This window comes from Leucoraja erinacea, chromosome 8 (assembly GCF_028641065.1).
Source record: "Leucoraja erinacea ecotype New England chromosome 8, Leri_hhj_1, whole genome shotgun sequence".
NCBI lineage: Eukaryota > Metazoa > Chordata > Chondrichthyes > Rajiformes > Rajidae > Leucoraja > Leucoraja erinaceus.
Genome location: NC_073384.1, coordinates 24,412,465 through 24,435,089, shown reverse-complemented (window position 1 = coordinate 24,435,089; position 22,625 = coordinate 24,412,465). Strand labels below are relative to the sequence as shown.

The 22,625-nt window shown below is 43.5% G+C and overlaps 1 protein-coding gene across 8 annotated transcripts in view; it reads right to left on the bottom strand.

The window, feature by feature from the left end:
- LOC129699444 (endoplasmic reticulum membrane-associated RNA degradation protein-like) overlaps positions 1-22,625 on the bottom strand; it is a 61,444-nt gene that overhangs the window by 28,683 nt on the left and 10,136 nt on the right. For all 8 annotated transcript variants that reach the window (XM_055639243.1, XM_055639244.1, XM_055639241.1 and 5 more), the window contains 7 exons: positions 21,765-21,866; positions 19,180-19,269; positions 18,874-18,971; positions 15,991-16,112; positions 14,045-14,159; positions 11,676-11,778; positions 8,995-9,024 (listed from right to left, as the gene is read on the bottom strand). In XM_055639243.1, coding sequence (XP_055495218.1) covers positions 8,995-9,024; positions 11,676-11,778; positions 14,045-14,159; positions 15,991-16,112; positions 18,874-18,971; positions 19,180-19,269; positions 21,765-21,866 — 660 coding nt within the window. The remainder of the gene's footprint in view (positions 1-8,994; positions 9,025-11,675; positions 11,779-14,044; positions 14,160-15,990; positions 16,113-18,873; positions 18,972-19,179; positions 19,270-21,764; positions 21,867-22,625) is intronic.

The following is a 22,625-nucleotide window of genomic DNA, read 5'->3' as shown; positions in this document are numbered from 1 at the left end:
TAAAAATAAAAGAAAATACACACAACTGAAATATAGGTGTAGGATCAGATGAGCAGGTGGGACTTGAAAAAAAAAGAAAAACGGAGCATATGAAGTATTTGCAAGGAATTAGGAGGAGAAGCCATCTTGGGGAACGGCTGCTAACCAGCAGCCGTCCGTTTAATTCACTTTTTTTTGAAGTTTTAGTGTGTTCTGTGCCTTGTCTGTGGGAGAAATTACTTTTTAATGTGGGGGGTAGGGGGTAATAATATTTCTAGGTCCCTACCTGGTTGGTGAGGCAGCTTTTTCTCCGGGCTGCCCCGTTGAACTGTCCTCGTGGCCTACCAGCGGGAGTGGAGCGCCGTTTCCTGTCGGGGACCGCCCAGCACCTCGGCTTCGGTGGCGGCACAGCGCTGGAGCGCTATTGCGGAGCGGAGCGGGCGATGCCTTGCCTGGGTCGTCGCGCTGGATCGACGCGCTGGAGCTCCGGTGAGCTGTGACCGCCGTGTTCAACACCTCCGGGCTGCGGGTCTGCGGAGCGGAGCGGGCGGCGCCGACTCTAACATCAGGAGCCTGGGAGCTCCAAACCAGCGCGGCCTTGTCGGCTTCGGGAGCCCAGTTACGTCCCCAGTTACGAAGCGGTCGTTCCAGGTGGCCCAGCCGCTGAAAGGACTCTCCCGACGCCACCCGGCCAGAACGGCCAGGAACATCGGGCCTCCGTAGAGGCAATAGCGGTGGCCTCAATAGGCCTGACTTTGGGAGAACTGGAGATGGGGACTGGACATTGTGCCTTCCCCCACAGTGGCAATGATTGTGGGGGGATGATTTTTTTTAATTTTTTTTTGTTTGTAAGTTAATATGTTAGTTTGTGTCCAAGATGGCTGTCGGAAGGGAGAGTGGACGCTGGCGCGCTTTAGCTGCCGCTGCTCTCACTTCACATTGTGTTTTTGATTTTTTATCTTTGGAGCGATTTCTAACATAATCAGTGGGTCTCCTAATACTTCTGGTACAGTTTATTTACATCTACTATGAGGACTGATGCTCATCCATTTCCTCATTATAATTTCTTCAGCCATTTGATTTGAGGGACCAAGATTTATTTTTCTTTTCAACATTTTTATGCAGGTCTTCAGAACAAGTTTATAATGTAACTAGACCAGGTGGGACCAGTTGGGTCCCACGTTCACACGAGAGGGCTGGTCCCCCAATGCAATATTCCACCTCTCCGCCAATTCTAATATTGGTGGCCAGTGGGGGGGAGCTTTCTGCAGCGCTAGTATGGGTATTGTGGGCTGAAAGGACTGGTTTCCAGAGGGTTAATATAGACATTGTGGGTCAAATGGAATCTTGCGGTGGCAGCTCAGTCACTCACAGCTGGTGGGCTGGCAGTTGACTCACAGCTATTCCTTGAAATTCCATTTCAAGCAGGGTGCATGGCCACCAAATTCAAATGCAGTTTCCTACCATTTCAAGAAGGGTACAATGCCACCAAACTGAAGTGCAGTTTCATACCACTTCAAGCAGGGTGCAGGGCCACTAAACTCAAGTGCAGTTTCCTACCACTTCAAGCAGGGTGCAAGGCCACCATAAAACCACACAACACACCACCCCACAGTTCAGTGACAATCAGTGTGTTCAGTTGATTCACAGCTCAGAGTCGTGACGTCTCCCTCCCCCATCTTGCAGAGACTGAGCCACACCCACACTTCCGGGTTTTATAATCCCTCCCCCTCCCACCGGAAGGGGTGTGGCCTTCATGGCGTGATTGACAGGAGACAGATTCTCAACATTTTTTAAAACACTAATAACACTTTTATTTTTAATTGATGGGAAGAATCCTCTGCACCTGATGAGCGGAGGGGGACTGAGTAAGATGGCCAAAAATCACAGCCGTAAGTGGTAGCGTTTTATCTAAAATCAATATACAGTGCAAACAGGAAGTTGTCAAGTTTAGACTTAATCATTTGCCATTTCGAACCAACCACCACCAACAACCATTTGCAGTGCTTTATTTAGTGCATTATCCAGGGGTCACCGTTGATTATGGATGCCCAGCCTGCAGCTGTCCATCCTTTCATCTTTAAAACATTTTTTTAGTATGTTAAAAGTTAGTTTGGAGGTCTAATCTTTTTTATGTCGGGGCTGAGGGAGAAGGGGAAAACTATTTTTCTCAGTCCCTACTTGGTCGGAGATGCGACTTTTCTCCGGGCCGTATCTTCGCCCCTTCCTGGCGGCCTACCACCGGAACAGGAGCGGCGTTTCCTGCTGAGACCGGCCAAAAATTCGGCTTCGCCGGCGGCGCTGCGCTGGGGCACCATCTCAAAGGGGGCATTGCCTTGCCCAGGTCGCCGTGCTGTGTGCTGAGACCGCCGATTCCCAACATCGCAGAGCTGTCGTTGCAGAGCTTCCACCCTAGGCGGCGCTGACTTTTAAACACCACGGAGCCTGGGATCTCTCGCCGACCAGCGTGGCCTGTGGACTTCGGGAGCCGTGGTCTCTGACAGTAAGCAGCCATTCCAGACACTCCAAGCCGCTGAAGAGTGTTCTCCCAACGCCGAACACCATCATCCGGCGAGAGGGCCTGAACATCAGGTCGCCGTTGCGGCGACTGCGGAGGCCTCAATGGGCCCGACTATGGGTGAACACAGGAAGAGGACTGGACTTTGTACCTTTCGCTCACAGTGGGAACCATTGTGGGGGGATGTTTTTATGTTTTATGTTCAATTCTTTTTTTAATGTGGGTGTCTTACTTTTATTGGTGTGCTGCAAATGGCAAAATTCTGAATTTCCCTGAGGGGATTGTCTGTCTGTCTGTCTATCTATTTCGAACCAACCACCACCAACAACCATTTGCAGTGTTTTATTTCAAACCAACCACCATTTGTAGTGCTTTATTTCAAACCAACCACCATTTGCAGTGCTTTATTTCAAACCAACCACCACCAACCATTTGCAGTGTTTATTTCAAACCAACCACCGCCAACAACCATTTGCAGTGCTTTATTTCAAACCAACCACCACCAACAACCATTTGCAGTGCTTTATTTCAAACCAACCACCATGTGTTCAAGATCAGACTTTTAGTAATATAGATATGGATGGATGATCATAACTTCTTTGCTCTTGTATCCTATGCCATCCATATCGCGTGTGTGCGTGTGTTCACATCTTCATGAAAAATCTACGTGGTAACGGTAACATTTTAACATATTCCGGTAGAGATTTTTCCTGTGGAGTCCATGGTCTACTTATCTGAAAAATTCTTGCTTTATTACTCAAGGTATTAATGAAATTTTTCAAAGATCTGACAAAACTTTGGATTTAAAATGTTTTTTTCCACAAAATCATTTCTCAGAGCTTCCAACACACTTTGATACAAAGTTGAAGACAGGATCTCTGGCTGGAACACTCTGAACTGTTCAGCTCAATGGCATCTCACAGCAAGTTCACATTTGCAACAATGTTGCCATCATAGCTCCTGGCAGGACAGGAGGGGGAGGGTCAATTGGTATTGCAATTGGGAAGATGCTATTGGGATTTTTTTTTTCAACTCGAGCTGGGGAGGCTCACAAGCTATGATCTTTGCTGAGGAGTGCTTGAATCTTACCTTCAGCAACGGGTCTAGTTGGAGGACCACGCCTTTCGTGGGCACTACGGGTAGGGGACGGGTGCGTTGGGAAGCAGACCCAACTGGTCTGCACTTGGTCAAGTAACTATTAATAGTCTGATCTTGGATGTGTATTTATTTGTGAGTGTGATGTTTGTGTGTGATTCACATCTTCTCGAAAAAAACGCCACTCTAACGGTGAAATGTTTACATATTCCGTGTATATACATAATGTTTACATATTTATGCCGTGAAGTCAAAAATAGTTTTATCTGAAAAAATCATGCATTATTTCTCGTTATTGATCAAAATGTTCAAATATCTGAAAGAACTTTGAAAATAAAACCGGCTGCCTTTGGCTGATGATGTGATGACATCACAATGGGTCTGCGTGCTGTGTTCACGTGCTGCGAGTGACGCTGCCGCTCGCACCCCTCCTCCCCCCCTCCTCTCGCACCCCTCCTCTCCTCTCCCCCCCCTCTTTCCCCCTCTATCCCCTTCCTGTGCTCCATCCCTCCCTCTGCCCTCCTCCCCCCCCCCCTCTCTCCCCCTTCCCTCACCCCCACCCAGCTCTCTATCTCTGCCCCTCTCTCTCTCTCGCCCCCCTCTCTCTCTCTGCCCTCACTCTCTACTCCCCTCCCATCCCTCTCTAGACACGCCTGAGAATTGGTGCTATGCGTCAGTGATTAGGGTGCGGAGGGGTAAAAGGAGATAATTAATAATATTAATATAATATCAAGTGGGGTGGTTAGTGTGTGTGTGTGTGTGTGTGTGTGTGTGTGTGTGTGTGTGTGTGTGTGTGTGTGTGTGTATGCGAAGCAAAAATCGCCATCCGAAAATTTAATGCATTATTTCTCGAGTTATTAATCAAAATGAAGACTTTTACAACTCAAAAACAGCGCAAGCTACTGCACCAGCCACTCTATGTGACAAGTCTACTGCAAGCCTTAAACCTCCCAGTCCACCTGGCCATTATTAAGTGCAATGCCTATACGAGTGGCTGCTTGCAAAATCTGCACATTGGTCCCCACAGAACCAAAGATTCTAGTAGACAGAATGGCTTTGCCAGACAGGGGACTGTAAAGTTAATACAGGGGGATGCCTATGCTGCGCAACGCCATTTTTGGAAACAAGATGGCTGCGCCGTTGAGCCTTTGATGGACCTCTGGCTCACCCCTCTCGGGCACATTTGTGTACCTGATTCTTTTCTGTCTTTCCTTTTACACCAGAAAGCTGAGGAAACCATTGATTCGGCAGAGTTAGATAGAGCTCTTAGTGCTTGCGGAATCAATGGCCACGTGGAATCCCAGAAAAAAACTGTTAATCTGAAATTGTGAATTTGGGGAGATAGATTGGAAGAATTGGGAATAATTTTTAAATTGTTTTTTTCCTTAATAATGATTTTAAAGGGTCGGCCTTGTAAGTAGTTAGAGTGATCTCACATCCCCACCACCCGTAGAGATCTGGATTAGTGGAGGGAATGAATAGGAAATTAAAGAGTTTAAGTATAGCCTTGACCGAGGCTGGACAGGAATGGGTTACGGTATTCCCAGCCATTCTGATGGTTCAGAACAACTTCAGCTCGAGAGACAGGGTTAACGCCTTTTGAACTGATAACAGTGCCGCTGGCAGAAAAGCTAAATTGCTTCTTCTCCCGCTTTGAAACATCACAACAGCAGCACTCACCTGCTACAGCCCTGTTCCCACCCTCACCTGGCTCCTGTACTACCCCACTCACTGTCAGGGAGCACGATGTCAGACGGGTGCTCCTGGCAGTGAACCCCAAGAAGGCTAGCGGCCCAGATGGAGTACCTGGTAAGGTGCTCAAAGCGTGCGCCCACCAGCTCACTGCCATCTTCACCAGAATTTTCAACTTCTCCACTCTCCACACTCTCACATGTGCCTGGACCAGGCAGTTATTCCGTCCTGCCTAAAATCCGCCACAATCGTCCCAGTGCCGAAGAAGTCTCCCCTCACCAGCCTTAATGACTACCGTCCTGTGGCCCTCACTCCGGTAATCACGAAGTGCTTCGAGAGATTGGTCCTCCAGCACATCAATGACTATCTACCACCAGACTTCGACCCCCACCAATTCGCCTATCGCCAAAACAGATCCACAGAAGACGCCAATACCGTAGCTCTCCACTCTGTGCTGAGCCATCTGGAGCAGGGGCAGAGCTACGTCCGGATGCTCTTTGTGGATTATAGCTCAGCTTTCAATACAATCATTCCGGACATTCTCATTGGTAAACTGGTCACCCTTGGCCTCCCCACTCTCACATGTGCCTGGATAAAAGATTTCCTCCCCAGCCGGCCCCAGACTGTGAGACTCGGCCCCCACCTCTTCACCACTCGCAGGTTGAGTACCGGCTCCCCACAGGGCTGTGTGCTAAGCCCCCTCTTATACTGTCTCTACACCTACGACTGTAGTCCGGCCCACAACAACAACCGCATCGTCAAATTTGCTGACGACACTACTGTAGTCGGACTTATTTCAAAGGGAGACGAGGCAGCCTACAGAGAGGAAGTCCTGAAGTTGACAACCTGGTGCTCAGAAAACAATCTGGCTCTGAACACCAGGAAAACAAAAGAGCTCATTGTCGACTTCAGGAGGCACAGCACCGACTTAGTCCCCCCTACACATCAACGGCGAGTGTGTGGAGAGGGTCAACACCTTCCGGTTTCTCGGCGTCCATATCGCTGCTGATATCTCCTGGACAGACAACACGACAGCGGTCATCAAGAAGGCTCAGCAGCGGCTGCACTTCCTGAGGGTCCTCAGGAAGCACAACCTGGTCTTTAACCTGCTGCTGACCTTCTACCGCTCGTCCATCGAGAGCCTGCTGACATATTGCATTACAGCATGGTATGGCAGCTGCACCATGGCAGACAGGGAGAGGCTTCAGAGGATAACTAGGACAGCGCAGAAGATCATTGGTTGCCCTCTCCCCTCCCTGATGGATATCTACACCTCCCGCTGCCTTAGCAGGGCAAAGAAGATCATCAAAGACATTTCCCATCCTGCGTTTGGACTGTTCGACCTGCTGCCCTCTGGAAGGCGCTATAGGTGTATCAAATCCAGGACAAATAGACTCAGAAATAGTTGCTTTCCGAAAATTATAACTACTCTTAATTCAAATTCACACATGCACTGACTTCACAGCCCAACACCCGGACTTCCATCTGTATATATGTATATAGCGCCGCAGAATTGTGCACCTATCCCCCCCCCCCCCTTCTCCCTTCTGTTTTTGTTTTTCTGTTTCTTGTTTTTTGTACTAAATTATATGTATGCACTGAGTACGAGCAGCTTTCAATTTCACTGTACACGTATAGTGACAATAAATGGCATATCTATATATCTACAAGCTATGAACCTACCAGAAGATGGCCTTCGTTGAAATGAGGATGACCCCACGCTATGTACCCGCTGGGGTGCGACTAGAGAGTGGAAGTTAGCTTTTACTAATTATGTACTCACAGGAATTAACCCGAACCCTGTCAGTTTTGCATACACAGGTATTAGAGACTACCAGCTGACCATAACGGCAAATCCATACAACTAGGAGAACGGTGAAAGGGGCCCTTCCAAGTACAACTGACCACACCTACGGTAGTGAAGGTCGAAGATTATCCTCGTTGGATACACCTAACCGATTGTAAAAGGATTTGTAATCAGAGAAAGAACAATGAAATTAATTACTTTATCACTGGCAAATGCAACTGTCGAAGCCCTAGCAAAAGCCCTCAGTCGGGTCGGGTGATTTCCAGCCAGCATGGGAAAGTTTAAAGTCCGGGGCTCCCGCAGCTGCGGGAGATCGCAAAATTGCGAGAGCCTTGAGGTGCTCAAGCAGCTTGTCCGAAACGGCACAGAGTTCTGCCATTTTTCTGATCCAGGTAAGTTGTTGGAAGTTGAAGGATTCATAAGGTTAGCAGTGACATGCATGGATATGGTAAGGGATATGGGAACTGGTGGCCTGACAGTTGGGTCGGTGGACTTTGGGATACTGTGATACATTATGGCTCTACCTTTCTGTTTATCACTGCTCTAATTTGTATTATTAAATGCATGCGACCATTGTGTAACTATCGAGGAAAGTGAATATTATCAAAGATAAACAAAAATGCTGGAGAAACTCAGCGGGTGAGGCAGCATCAATGGAGTGAAGGCATAGGTGACGTTTCGGAAGGGTCTCAACCTGAAATGTCACCTATTCCTTTTCTCCATAGATGCTGCCTCACCCGCTGAGTTTCTCCAGCATTTTTGTCTACCTTCGATTTTCGCAGCATCTGCAGTTCGTTCTTAAAGTTCGTTCTTTATCATAACATATTATCATGTTATGATAAAAAGGAGGGAATGAGTTAATACAGTCAAATCTAATATAGTTCCCAAAATGGAGTAGATGTTGTTTTAATATAAATATTAAAATGGAAGCTGCAGTAAAACATGCATTTGTCCAAGGCTAAAAGAAGGACTCGCTGCCAAGTTTGTAGAGAACCGCATGAAATTGTAGAAGTAATAACTCTTTATTGGATAAGCCTAATTTGGGCATAGGTTTTCTAACCTTTTTTAGTACCTTAATAGTAACCTTAATTAGTACCTTTAGTACCTCAATGGAGCTTTTCAGTCATGCCACATATGGACATGGTAGGAGTGTTTAAAGATTGTTTGACGATGATGCCTGTCCTTTGTTCGGTGAGTGGACACACGGGGTGCAAAAGAGTATAGTTGTATACTATTGGCACAAATCCCCGCCACTCCCATCTGATGATCGATTAAAGCAGGGGTCGGAAACTATGGCAACCCAAACTCATCCGTCCCGCAGGTGGATTTTTTTCCCCCGTAATCATCCAGCCCAGCGCTGAGCTCTTGCTGTACTGCATCCTGCGCAAAGCCGCCGGCACAGCCGCGCACCTTCTGTGAACACGTTTAAGAAAGAACTGCAGATGCTGGAAAAATCAAAAGTAGACAAAAATGCTGGGGAAGTTCAGCGGGTGAGACATGCAAGGATTGCATGAGGCTGCCTCACCTGCTGAGTTCCCCCAGCATTTTTGTCCAAAGATCATTGAGCGGAGCTCTATGATCTTTGTTTTAGTCTACCTTCTGTCATCCACCTGCCTGCCATCTGGGGCGGAATGGAGGCGGAATCCATGTGTACACGAGATAGATGTGGCCCACAATCCGCCCACTGACATGCGTCCTGGCCCCGATGCAGAACAAGGTTGCCGACCCCTGGATTAAAGCTTGACTTGATTTACCTTTACCTGTTTGTGTTGTTGTCTATTTATAGAAGCAAAATTTTACAGCTACTCCAATTCTTAGTAGATAATTGGTTCATGCATGCCCATATAGGTACAGCGAGAAGGCAGTAGTTGCAGTTTCTAAATGAGAACAAAGTCAAACTTACCTCATCAAATGTGGTGTAAAGCATTGTGGACTGTAACAAAGGAAATCAAATTTGAAATATTCAAAGCTTCAGCAATTTTCTTGCAATAATTGCATCACACAGCAATCAAAACAGCAGATTTTCTACATACAAAAGGAACCGGTATGGAGATTCATAAACCAATCATAATTTGAAACAGAAAAAAGTATTATTACTCATAAGTTTAGATAACTAGTTTTGGTGAACTTGAAACATTAACTAATTTTCTCCCTACTTAGATGCTGCCTGTCGTACGCAGAATGTTTTGATTACACCTCATATTTCCAATGTATACCGTGTGGTCCTCCATTCCATCTACATCCATGTGGGAATTAATTGCGTTACAGGCTGATTTTGCTATTTGTTCTTATATTTTTTGTCCACCATTTGTTCTTATATTTTTCTGGCTTGGCCTCTGTCTGTGAAAAGCTACAGGCTGTGGGTTGGTGCCAGTTGGTCTGAACCCTAGATTGATATGCAGGATGGGGAAAGATCTAGATGTTCTCTCTATTGTTAAATTGTATGAGGACTTTGCAGAAGATCTCAAAGGTGTTGCAGATGCATGATCAGGAATGGCCCGCTTCAAAGGGATTGTAAATTCTGTTAATAATGTTGCAAGGTATTTGTGTTACTGTTTGATGATTGGCTGAAGTGTGAAGCCTTGTTTAAATTGTTTATACTCCCTGGGCGAATGTTGCATTACTTGATTGATTGATTTCCTTCCAGAAGCTTTTGTAGAAACATTGTAATGGGTGCTTTGTAATTGGGTTAGAGCACTGTCAATAACACTTTAATGTAATCGATATCTGTGATTGGTTTGTAGGGGATACCACCCCCATGTAGTTCTGCCCCGCAGTGTTCGATGACCTATAAAAGGATCATTGTCGATCTTCTGGAGGAGCGCTTTGGACTGCGTAACATTTTGGAGGTATCTGCTTGCACAGGGCTGAAGGGCTTGGACAAGCAGAAACACGGATAGATCCCGTGGTGGTTAGGTATTGTATAGGGGGTTCATTATTGTTTCATAAAATAAAGTTTAGTGGTCCGGTGCTTGACTCGGTGTTTTACTGAACTAGACTAAGAGGAGTTAGCTCTAGGAGCATAATTACAACTCAAAGGAGGCAAACAAGCTTGTAGCAACTTTGTTTAAAGTCACAGTAGGAGATCGCAAAATTGGTAGGGGTGAGCCAAGTTCTGTATCCAGGATTGTCAAGCAAGGGTCCGAAGAGGACAGGTGGGTGCGGCCGTTAAATGAAAACTACTCCAAGAGATAAGGGCATGTTGATTCAGGAAAGTAAGAAGGATCCATGAAAGACAAGTAATGCCCTGAATAAAGATTTTTAAGCAGTGGGTATATCAATTAGCTGATGCAACAACCTCAGTGAAGCCGGCCGTATAGCCAGAAGACCTGTGAAAAAAATCAACTTCTAACTGCTGCAAAGAAGTAACGATACCAGTGAGCCTTAAAATATAAAGATTGGACATCAGGACTGGAGAAAGGTGTTAGTCAGTGATGAAAGCCATTTCCTGGTTCAGGGCCAACAAGTTCGGAGATCAATTGTATACCAAAGAAAAAATGCCACATCAACCAACTCATCAGACACCTGGAAATATGTGCTGAGCTTGTTTCAGCTACTACAGTGTTGCTCCACAGCACCCTATTGTCAGAATGATGAGATTGACAAATTGCAGAAAAGAATGGTCCCAGAGATGGCGAAGACTTTTCCAAACGGATGGGGGATGTTACAGCTAGGCCTTGCACTCTGGCACACATCAAAGGTGACCTATTTTGTTCCAGCAGTAGGGGATTGGTGTCTTGGACTGCCCTGGTAACCCAGCTGACCCGAATCCAATCGAGAATTTGTGGTCAATTATCAAGGAGAGAAAAAGACTGTACCATGAGACAGAAGTTCCTCGAGGCCATAATTTAGTCGTGGTATCAAGATGAAAAAAATACTTGGAAACTGTCAGAATTTGGTTGATTCACTCCAAATCGTGTCAAAGATGATTAAAAACATATAATGTGTTTAAGACATAATGATACTCTGATACTGAATATGAGGTAGCCCTGCTGCATATATATTGACTTATTATATCAGAGTGCATGTTTGTTTCAATTAATTTGCACAAGGGTGCACCTCCCTGCTTCGGAAGTCTCCATCAGTGGAATGTCACCCTGTATCTACTAGAACCATAGTACAATGCTAAATAGGTTCTGGATAAGATTTATAGGCTCCAGAAATTTGTAACTTTTTCTTTCATGCCCATATGGAGCTTGGTTCGAGCAAAAGTCCACCGTATGTATCACCATGAGGATTTTTAGTCCTCTTCACCTGACCCACTGAGTTAAGGGAGTATTCAGTGCAGCACATTCCAATTGCAATTGGATTAGACAATTTGAAGGTATGGCACTGCAAATAATTTACAATTTCTGCAATGCAACCCCAATGATTATTTAACTTCCCTCATCTGCACCAACATACAAGTCCAGGATTCTTGAGCCAATAAAGTTCATGTATTCATATAATACCTGGTAACAATCTCAGAACACCCCCCAAGTACACTGCAACTAATAGATTACTCTTTAATTAGCCTTCATTGTTGTGTAGATAGTCTGATTTTGAATAGATTTGTCCTTTAGTTCCAAAAACAAATGCATTTACCTCTGCAGTTAGAATTCTACTGGGACAGTTATTAACTATTGTGAACAATTTCCGGAGTCCGGTCTCCAGCTGAGGTAGAAGTAGTATTACACAGTCCGCATACCTGTGGAAACAAGACTCAAGTCACGATGGACTGAAGATGAAATTATGCCCGAGCAGCAATTAAAGCCTCCAGCACTATTTGCGATCATGTAATACATACCAGAAGTTGCCAAATATTGCAATTCCTTTGCTATTTCTGAGTTTGCTAAATCTCAATTCCAATATTTGTCTAAAAATGTATTACTTGCATTTTCATTCTTAAAATTTAGATTGGAAGAACAGCTGCATAAAACTCTGCAAAGGAAATGCACATGAACGTCTTGTTGGATAATTCTCTGTTGCGATGCAATAGGCAGGAACATAGAGTTCTGGGCAATATGTTTGCTCATATCATGGCCAGTGCACCTTTCTTGAGTTCTCCGACAGGTTCTGTGACACGATTCTCTCTGGTAAGCCAGCAAATGAACCGGATAACTTCCAACAACAGAAACTAGAAATAGTAATCAAATCAGGAAGAGAGTCTTAAAGATTACAGGTCTAGGACCGCTGAGGCTGCTAGGCCTGCTGAACATTTCTAGAATTTTCTGTTTTATTTAATAATACGTTTTGCTTGTCAATTCCCGAATGGCATGCCAAGTTATTTCACAAAACATCTCAGTATACCACGTCACTGTGGATCGGTTACCATATTTCAAAGACTGGATAAGGACATTAGACAGCAATAAATCAAATGAGGACTTCTTTAAAATCATAATCCAGAAACAATGTTCATGTTTGCTTCTAAATGGCTTGGAACATTGCCTTCTTGATTTACAGGTCAAATTTGGGAAACAGACAAATGGTAGATAAAATGTAATTTTTTTCATTTTTCACAATTTAATATTATTTCAAATGCCCATTGTTTTAGGTGCTGATCTTGGGATCTTATTTGTACTTCTTGGTTGGAATACAACATTGGCAACTGCTTTAAATATCGAGTTTTATGTGTAATTTGACTGTTGGGCAAGAGTTTGTTTGAAGCAAGTCATACATTTCATGATCAAATCTCATTGGCTCGAGAGAGAGAGAACACACAACAATGCAGCCTAGGAACAGGCCTATTGGCCCATGACGTTGGTGCCAACATGATACCAATTTAAACTGCATTTGCCTGCACGTGGAATATATATCCCTTAATTCCCTTCCTGTTCACATCTGTCTAAATACCGCTTAAACATTGTCATCTTTCATCACTTCCTCTTTTAGTGGATTTCAGGCACCTATCACTCACTGTATAAATAAACATCTTGCCTTGGAAACTTTTAAACTGTCCCCCTCTAATCTTAAAGGCATGCCCTCTAGTATTTGATATTTATATTCTCAGAAAAAGACCAAGCATCCACCCTGTTTATGGCTCATATTTTGTTTACTTCATTTAGGATACTCACTCAGCCTCTGACTCCAGAGAAAACATTCCAAGTCTGTCCAATCCTTAATTTTAACTAATATTCTCCAATCCATTCAACATCCTGGTGAAGCTCTTTTGCACCCTCGCCAAGGCACCCACATCTTTCTTGTAATGCGACAACCACACTGCACGCAATACTCCAAATGTTGTCAGACTAAAGTTTTATAAAACAGCAATGTGTCTTCCTGAATTTTACACACTGACTGATGAAGGCTAGCATGCCTCCTTTACCACCCATCTACTAACAAGGAGCTATGGATTTACACCTCAAGATCTCTTTGTACATCGATGCACCCATGGGTCTTGCCATTTACTACACACTTACATCCGAGTTCCCAAAGTGCCACATCTTATACTTGCCTGGATAAAGCTCCATCTGCCATCTCTGCTCACATTTACAACTGGTGTATAGCCTTCTTTACTATCCGTAACTCCACCAATTTTTGTGTTGTCTGAAAACGTGTTAACCAGCACACCTACTTCTTTGTCCGAATCGTACATTGCAACCATTAAATTTTATAGCAGTTAAATTTTATTCGGGAAATCCAGTAAACTCGTGACGTTTTTTCAACACTGTGAAAAATGTCCACAAATAAGATAATACTTGCGATGAAAAAAAATGATACTTTTTACTCGTACGAGCCACTACGAGACATCCACGAACTCCTACGGACCCGCTACGGACATTCTCCGAGTTCGAATCAGGGGAAAACTCGGGAGAACTCTTGAATTACCTCGTACAGTGGGACAGGCCTTTAAGACGACTTCTCCCCCACAAAGCCATGCTGACTATCGCTAATGCTTTTCCAGATGTGAACAGATACTATCAATAAAGGATACAATACACATCTTGCATAAATGTATGAAGTATCAATCCTACCGTTGATTTCTATAAGCTGCAACTGCCTCTCTCCAGTAAGGCGTCATGATTTCCACAACAAAATCAGATTTACCAATAAAATCTTCTGCCAAAGCAATAGCTTCTTCATTAATATCTATATGAGGAAATGGACAAGAGCATCTTATGCTTTAGTATTTCTGGGATCTTAGTGTATTATATGTATTTCACATACCCTTTTACTACTTGCCAACTTCTCCATTATTCTGCTTTGATCCTTAACATAAAATGTTTCCTCCACTTGCAACAAAAGATTAGAAAAATTTGGTTACCATCATTGTGGTGTTTTGAGAAAAAAAAACTGATAAGGGGATTAATGAAAATTAGTACATTTGATAAATAATAGTCATGTTCTCAGAACGGTGGAGTAAGCTGGAAGAATCCAATGGCCTACTCCCGCTCTTAATTCATAGGTTCTTAATTACAGGTCCTTGAAGAAGTGAGTGGCCAATGGAGAAGAACATATGTCTCCCGGTTTCCAAGGCAAGTGAAATTAAAATTCTAATAATCTGCTATTCAATAGTTAGTTCGGAAATCTATTTGGTTCTACATCTCGGTTTTCACATGCTGATTCCCATGCTCCCTTAAAATTCACAGGGGCCCCATTTCCACACACTTCCTTGAAATTTACCAGATTAAATGAAAATTATACTGTGTAACATTTAAAGAAAAGTAGATTCAATGAGCATTAACATCAGAAATCAATTTGCCATTGTGTTTAGATGCATATTTATAATGAGACCCACAATCAGTGTGCCAGCCTTGCCTACTTCTTGCTCTTTATAGAAATAGACCATTGAGTGTCCTCTTTCTCCTGTCTGCATTCAGCAAAAAAAACATTAATTCAACATGCTCAGGATTTTGATGATGCTGAACTGGCAGCTTTTGAAATACATTGGATGTTATTTGAATTTACTTTTGTCCAGAGATATAGCACGGAAACAGGCCCGTTTTGTCCAGAGATATAGCATGGAAACAAGCCCATCAGCCCACAAAGTCCGTACAGACCAGCAATCCCCGCACATTAACACGATCCTACACACACTAGGGACAATTTAAAATACATATATTTATACCAAGCCAATTAACCAACAAACCTGTACATCTTTGGAATGTGGGAGGAAACTGAAGATCTCGGAGGAAACCCACGCGGTCACAGGGAGAATAACAAACTCCGTACAGACAGCACTTGTAGACAGAATTGAACTAGAGTCTCTGGCACCGTAAGCACTGTAAGGCAGCAACTCTACCGCTGCGTCACCGTGCCAAATTAACGATCTTTTAATTGACTTTTCTTTAAATATGTGTGATGGACTGGGTTACATACACAACTCTGCAATTTTTGCAGTCTTGGGTAGAACTGCTCCAAAACCAAGGTGCAATGCAACCCACTAGTATGATTTCTACGGGGCATCTGTCAAAATTGGTAAGAGTTGTAGAAAACATGTCAAACTTTCTTAGTCCCCTGTGGACGTAGAGGCAGTGCTTTAACAATGGTGTCAATGTAGTTGGTGCAGGACAAATTGTTAAGAATTTGGAGCCCTCAACCACTTCCACTGAAATCAATAACTAGCTCCTTTGTTTTGCTGACATTGAAGAAGAGGTTGACTTTTCATGGCCATAAATAAATTGGATATCCTCATCTCCCAATTGATTTGACTCCTGCTGGTGTTGCAGAGGCCAATGTGCCAAGTTAATGCCACCTAGCGGCTATTTCGCACATGTGCAACCATAAAATGACAAGCTGTACTAATCCCAGCTACATTTCCTTTCTCATTCCCTGTCAGAAGATGCTGCCACCTTGTGATGCTGCCGCAGTCAGCTGATTGAGTACATACCTGGGGAAATGGGTGCATTCCTCATCAGATATCCATTACCTTTGCAAATAGTTTTATAATTAATTTCCTGTTTTATTTTGCATGGCTTACCAGGAAATACAGCAAGTTCCTCCAGCTGTGTCAATCTGAAATAAGGTCGATGCAGGGGCATGGAACCTTTCTGCAGTATCTGTCCTAAACCAGCTGTAAGCAACAGCAGCATAGACGTGTACCTAGGAATAATTAAATGCAAACATTTAAAAACCGAGTTATCAACATGATTCAGTAAAAAGTTAGAACATTGCACACCAAATATGTTGGAGATATTATATACTTATGTAGACAATAAAATGTTAACGACAATCATCACAATTGGAAGACATACACATCTGCTCTGTCCTCCAGATCCTCCTGGAGCTCCCAATTGTTGATCATTTAATTCCCCTTCTCATTTCCACACCAACCTGACTGTCCTTGGCCTCCACTACTGCCAGAGCGAGACCATAAATAACTGGAAGAACAGCACCCAACACTCTGCTTAGGCAGCCTACAATGCAACAAGACGAACAATTTCAATTCCCCCCTTTCCCCATCCACACCTTCCTTCTCATCCATCTAATATCCTCCTGCCCCCATCACACCATTATCTTCATTCCCTCTGACCCTGTAACAAACTTTCTTTCCCCTCCTTTATCCAATCTTCTCCAATTCCTTACTTTGGGTTCCCCATTTTTCTTCACCCACCATTCCTCCCTCAGGATCTACACTTTACTGCCAATCTTCTCTCCTTATCAGATTCCACAACGTGCACCCCCTTGTCTTCTCCATTTATCACCTCCAGTCTTGGTTCCTATCTCTCCCCCAGCTGACAGCTCCTCACCTGAATCCTCTCATTACTTGCTCCATCCCTACCGCTCCTCCCTCTACTCACCATATCTAACCCCTACACAGCACATCTCGGACGCGCAAACGCACAGCATAGGAACACCACAAGGCTGCGTACTATCTCCTCTACTCTCTACACCTACGGCTGCACCTCCACAGACACCTCTGTCAAGCTTCTCAAGTTTGCGGACGACACAACCCTGATTGGACTGATCCAGGATGGGGATGAATCTGCCTACAGACAGGAAATGTCACAGCTGGCGTCCTGGTGCCGTCGCAACAACCTAGAGCTCAATGCTCTTGAGACAGTGGAAACGGCAGCTGAGAAAGCACAATCTGCCACAGGCAATGATGGTCCAATTCTACACGGCCATCGTAGAGTCTGTTCTCACCTTCTCCATCATGGTCTGGTTTGGCTCAGCCACCAAACACGACACCTGGAGGCTGCAGCGAATCGTCAGATCAGCAGAGAAGGTTGTTGGCTGCAACCTTCCCTCCATTGATGAACTGTACACTGCAAGGGCCAGGAAGCGAGCTGGCAAGATCATATCTGACCCCTCTCACCCTGGCCACAAACTCTTTGAATCACTTCCCTCTGGAATGCAACTCCGGACTGTCAAAGCTGCCATAGCCAGACATAAAAACAGTTTTTATCCACGAGTAGTTGCTCTACTCAACAGCCAATAATCTGTAGCCTCCCTTGGATCTGGTATTTTGTTGGTTCACATGCTTGATCAATGGTGTTTTATCATTAATGCTTTATTATTATTAATGTTTAGTGTTTTCCGTAACTGTCACTATATGTCATGTTGTTACTTGTGGGTGGAGCACCAAGGCAAATTCCTTGTATGTGAATACTTGGCCAATAAACTTACTTACTTACTTATCCCCTCAACTCCATCAATCTGAAGGGTTCTAACCCAAAATGTAATTGGTCCATTTCCCACCAAAGATGCTGTCACTGAGTTTCTCCAGCAGTTTATTTTTCTTACTCAAGTTTCCAACATCTGCAGGTTCTTGTGCCATGAATTCTATTTAATTGATCTTATAGAAACTTACAAAATTCTTAAGGGGTTGGACAGGCTAGATGCAGGAAGATTGCTCCCGATGTTGGGGAAGTCCAAGACAAGGGGTCACAGCTTAAGGATGAGGGGGAAATCCTTTAAAACCGAGATGAGAAAAACGTTTTTCACACAGAGAGTGGTGAATCTCTGGAACTCTCTGCCACAGAGGGTAGTTGAGGCCAGTTCATTGGCTATATTTAAGAGGGAGTTAGATGTGGCCCTTGTGGCTAAGGGGATCAGGGGGTATGGAGAGAGGGCAGGTACGGGATACTGAGTTGGATGATCAACCATGATCATATTGAATGGCGGTGCCGGCTCAAAGGGCCGAATGGCCTACTCCTGCACCTAATTTCTATGTTTCTATGATCCCATGTACCTGCACATGGTTTATATATACATATATATCTTGCCTGCCTGTTCCTGTCTTTCTAAATGTTTCTTAAATATTGTTATTATATCTGCTTCACCACCTCCACCAGTACTTCCCGTGTTCTGGTGACCTGCCACTCCCTGTGTAAAACAGAATTGTTTTGCACATCTTCCTTTAACGTTTCCCCTTCACTTTAAACCCATGTCTCCTCGTACTTTATATTTCCAACCTGGGAAAAAGATGCCAACTATCTACACATCTAATAATTTGATATACTTCTATCAAGTTGTCCCTTAGCCTCCGGAGCTCCAGAGCAAAATGGTACTACTGTTCAATCCAGGCAACATCCTGGTGAACTACTTTTGCACTCTCTTCAAATAATCCACATCCTTCCTCTAGTGTGGTGACCACAATGCTCCAAATGTGACCTAACAAATAGTTTTCTTTAAAACAGCTGTAACACGTCTTCCCAAATTTTGTATTAAATGGATGAACCAATGAAAGCAAACATACATACCATACAACTTCTTTTACACTGTATTTAGTTGTGTTCTTTGATGTTCTTTTGCAAGAAAAATAGCAGAAAGGTTGACTCTTAGCTGCCGTTTAGGAATTACAGATGCCAACAACACTCATTTCCCACGTTGCAGGAATGAACATAAACAAAATACTTACATGGGTGGAATTTCCGCAGGAGCTGCAAAGCCATGCCACAATATGTTGCGGAGATTTAAGCTCTGTGGTGACCCCAGGAACACTCGCAGGACATTCATCTACATTTGGGCAACAACAAACTATTAATTTATTACAGTGTGAGCTAATGCACGCATGCATCACACGGAGCATCAAAACCAGTCAGCATAATTTAATACAGACATGTAATACAGACAAATTTAATATATCTGTATGTTCAGGTGAAAAAAAAACCTTGTTCTGCACCAGTCAATAAGCATGAACAATAAGAAAAAAACATAACCTTACCACATCTTGTCCAAACATTGTAGCTAGTTCTTGGGAGGCCAACAAGTCTCTCAGAAGAAAAGGACAGTCATTGCCCATCAAGAGAAACACCTAATGCACAAGAAAATCATCGTGAAATTTCAAAATCTATCATTAGGACTGACCCATACCCAGAACATATCTGCAGTTGCACAAGAAAATCATCGTGAAATTTCAAAATCTATCATTAGGACTGACCCCTACCCAGAACATATCTGCAGTTGAATCTTTTGTTTAATTTGATGTGTGTGTGTGCGTGTTTGTTTACTTCATTGCCCTTCAGCCAAGAAAGTCACGATATTCTTTCCCACATTATCACATTCCCTGAAGGTTGCATGGGATGTAGCTATACATCTAAAGAATACTAGACTAAGTGGGACTCGTTGGGTCCCAGCATCACACAGGAGGGCTGGTCATCCAACGCAATATTCCACCTCTCCACCAATTCTAATATTGGTGGCCAGTTTGGGAGGGGGGGGGCTTTCTGGAGCGCTAGTATGGGTGTTATGGGCTGAAGGGACTGGTTTCCAGAGGGCTAGTATGCAAATTGTGCGCCAAATGGATTCTTGGGCTGGCGTCTCAGTCAATCAAGCCTGTTGTGCTGGCAACTCACTCACTCACGGCTGGTGGGCTGGTAGTTGACTCACGGCTAATCCTTGAAATTCTATTTCAAGCAGGGTATAAGGCCACCAAATTCAAGTGCAGTTTCTTACCACTTCTAGCAGGGTGCAAGGCCACCAAATTCAAGTTCAGTTTCATACCATTTAAAGTAGGGTGCAAAGCCACTAAAGACAGCGAGTCGTGACCTCTCCCTCCTCCACCTTGCAGAGACTGAGCCACACTCACATTTCCGGGTTTTATAACCCCCCCCCCCCCCCCCCCCCCACCGGAAAAGGTGTGGCTTTCATGGAGTGATTGACAGGAGAAAGATTCTCAACATTTTTTTTTAAACTAATAACACTTTTATTTTTTATTGATGGGAAGAATTCTCTGCATCTGCTCAGCGGAAGGGGACCGAGTAAGATGGCCAAAAATCACAGCCGTAAGTGGTAGCGTTTTATCTAAAATCAATATACAGTGCAAACAGGAAGTAAGTGCATTTACAGTAGTGCCTTTTAACTTCAAGCCAAAGCACCCAAGCCACCATTTGCAGTAAGTAGTGCCTTTCAACTTCAAAGCTCCCTAGCCACCATTTGCAGTAAGTGGTGCCTTTCAACTTCAAGCCAATGCACCCACACCCCCATTTGCAGTAAGTAATGCATTTCAATTTCAAGGCACACCCAAGCCAAGCCAACCAGGAAGGGGGGGGGTGGGGGGGGGACTTTCTGGAGCGCTAGTATGAACCATTTTAGAACCAATAGACATTTTGTGCAAGCTTTAGAACCAATTGACTGTCTTTACCTTTTCTGCAAGCCTTAGAACCAATATACATTTTTTTTGCAAGCTTTAGAACCAATAGACACATTTTTGCAAGCTTTAGAACCAATAGACACATTTTTGCAAGCTTTAGAACCAATAGACATATTTTTGCAAGCTTTAGAACCAATAGACATTTTTTTGCAAGCTTTAGAACCAATAGAGACACTTTTTGCAAGCTTTTGAACCAATAGACATTTTTTTGCAAGCTTTAGAACCAATAGACATTTTTTTGCAAGCTTTAGAACCAATGGACATTTTTTGCAAGCTTTAGAACCAATGGACATTTTTTTTGCAAGCTTTAGAACCAATAGACATTTTTTGCAAGCTTTAGAACCAATAGACATTTTTTGCAAGCTTTAGGACTTAGAGACACTTTTTGCAAGCTTTAGAACCACTAAGGGCACTTACATTTGAGTAGACATGTGTTCAGTGTTATTCACAGCTCAGAGAAACGTGACCCTCTGCCTTCCTCCAGCTTGCAGACACTGATTGAGACACACCACTTCCTGGTTTTATAGTCCCTCCACCCTGCCGCCAGCGGGGGCAGCAGAGAGAATGGGGAATTTTGTAAAGACATTAATATCTCTGTCATTTTTAATCAACGGGAAAAATCCTCAGCACACATGCGGCAGAGGGGAGCTCTGAGCAATGTGGCCAAAAATGACGGCCGTAGGTGGCGGCGTTCTCTCGGAAATCGCAGCACAGATCACCAAAACCGGTCAAGAACAGAGTCTTAGTAATATATAGATAGATAGATGTCATGTAATGATTTTGTTCCAATTAACATTCAGGTTTAAACTAATACTCAAATTCCACCATTTATATACCTCTTTTTCAGGAGGTAAATATACCAACTTCATGTGGTTACCTGCAACTTCAGACACACTGTGACGCCACTTTACTTTCTATCCCATGGTTATTGAGTGATTCTTCAATATTTTTTTAAATGGCTCTCCATCTCTCAGTTCAAGGGCAATTAGAGATGGGCAATAAGTGAAAACTCTTCTTCCCGTGAACAAATAACAGAATGGACATCAAGAGGCCCACAATCTCCCTCACTCTTTTTTTCACCCAACATAATTGGAGAAATTAATAGTACTTTCATTTCTTAACACTGTAAATCAAGTCAACATTGTTATTTTACTTACATTGCCCAAGGTTCGTTCCAGGCATGCGGTTAATTTCATTAAATAAAGAGCTATGGTTGTAGGCTGTGAAATCTTGATGGCCTCAAACACATCAATAAATAACTGAAATCAGGAAGAAACAAGTAATTTTGATAAACTTTTAATGAAAGCCATTTGCCTCTTTGAAGCAGTGTATAAAAGAGCAAGGATGCTATATGCTTGGGTGCAACTATTTACACTACATACAAAAGTTTTTTGTGTAAACAGTTGCATCTACGCATATAACATAGCAGGAGGAGGTGATGAATCTTCTTTTGAGCTGGAAGGATCAACAGACATAAGGAAAAAGCTGAAACAGACTATTAAATTCCAATGATCAGTCATGATCATATTGAATGTAGAGCTGGCTTGAACGGTCCGATAAGAATATAAGAAAATAGGAGTAGAAACAGGCAACTCGGCCCCTCAAGCCTACCTCGCCATTCAATGTGATCATGGCTAATTTACCGCAGGCCTTATCTTCTCCTGTGCCAGTTCCTCATATCCCTCAATTTTCTGATTTTGTAATAACTCTAATGATCTGGCCTCCACAACCCTATGGCGAAGATTTCAGAGATTTACCGTCCTCTGCGAGACGTCTCTAGGAAATTCAAGTTTTAAATGACTGCCCTCTCATTATAGCTATGTCACCTTTTTCAAGATTCTCCCACAAATGTAAATATTTCAACATCTACTCTCTCATGCCTCTTAGGGATGTTATATGTTTTTTTTTTAAATCACCCCTCCTTCTTTGAAAATAATGTAGACTAATTACAGATTGTAATAAACATCTGCGTGGAAAAGGTTTACACATCCCCATTACCATCCTTCTGCATTCAATTG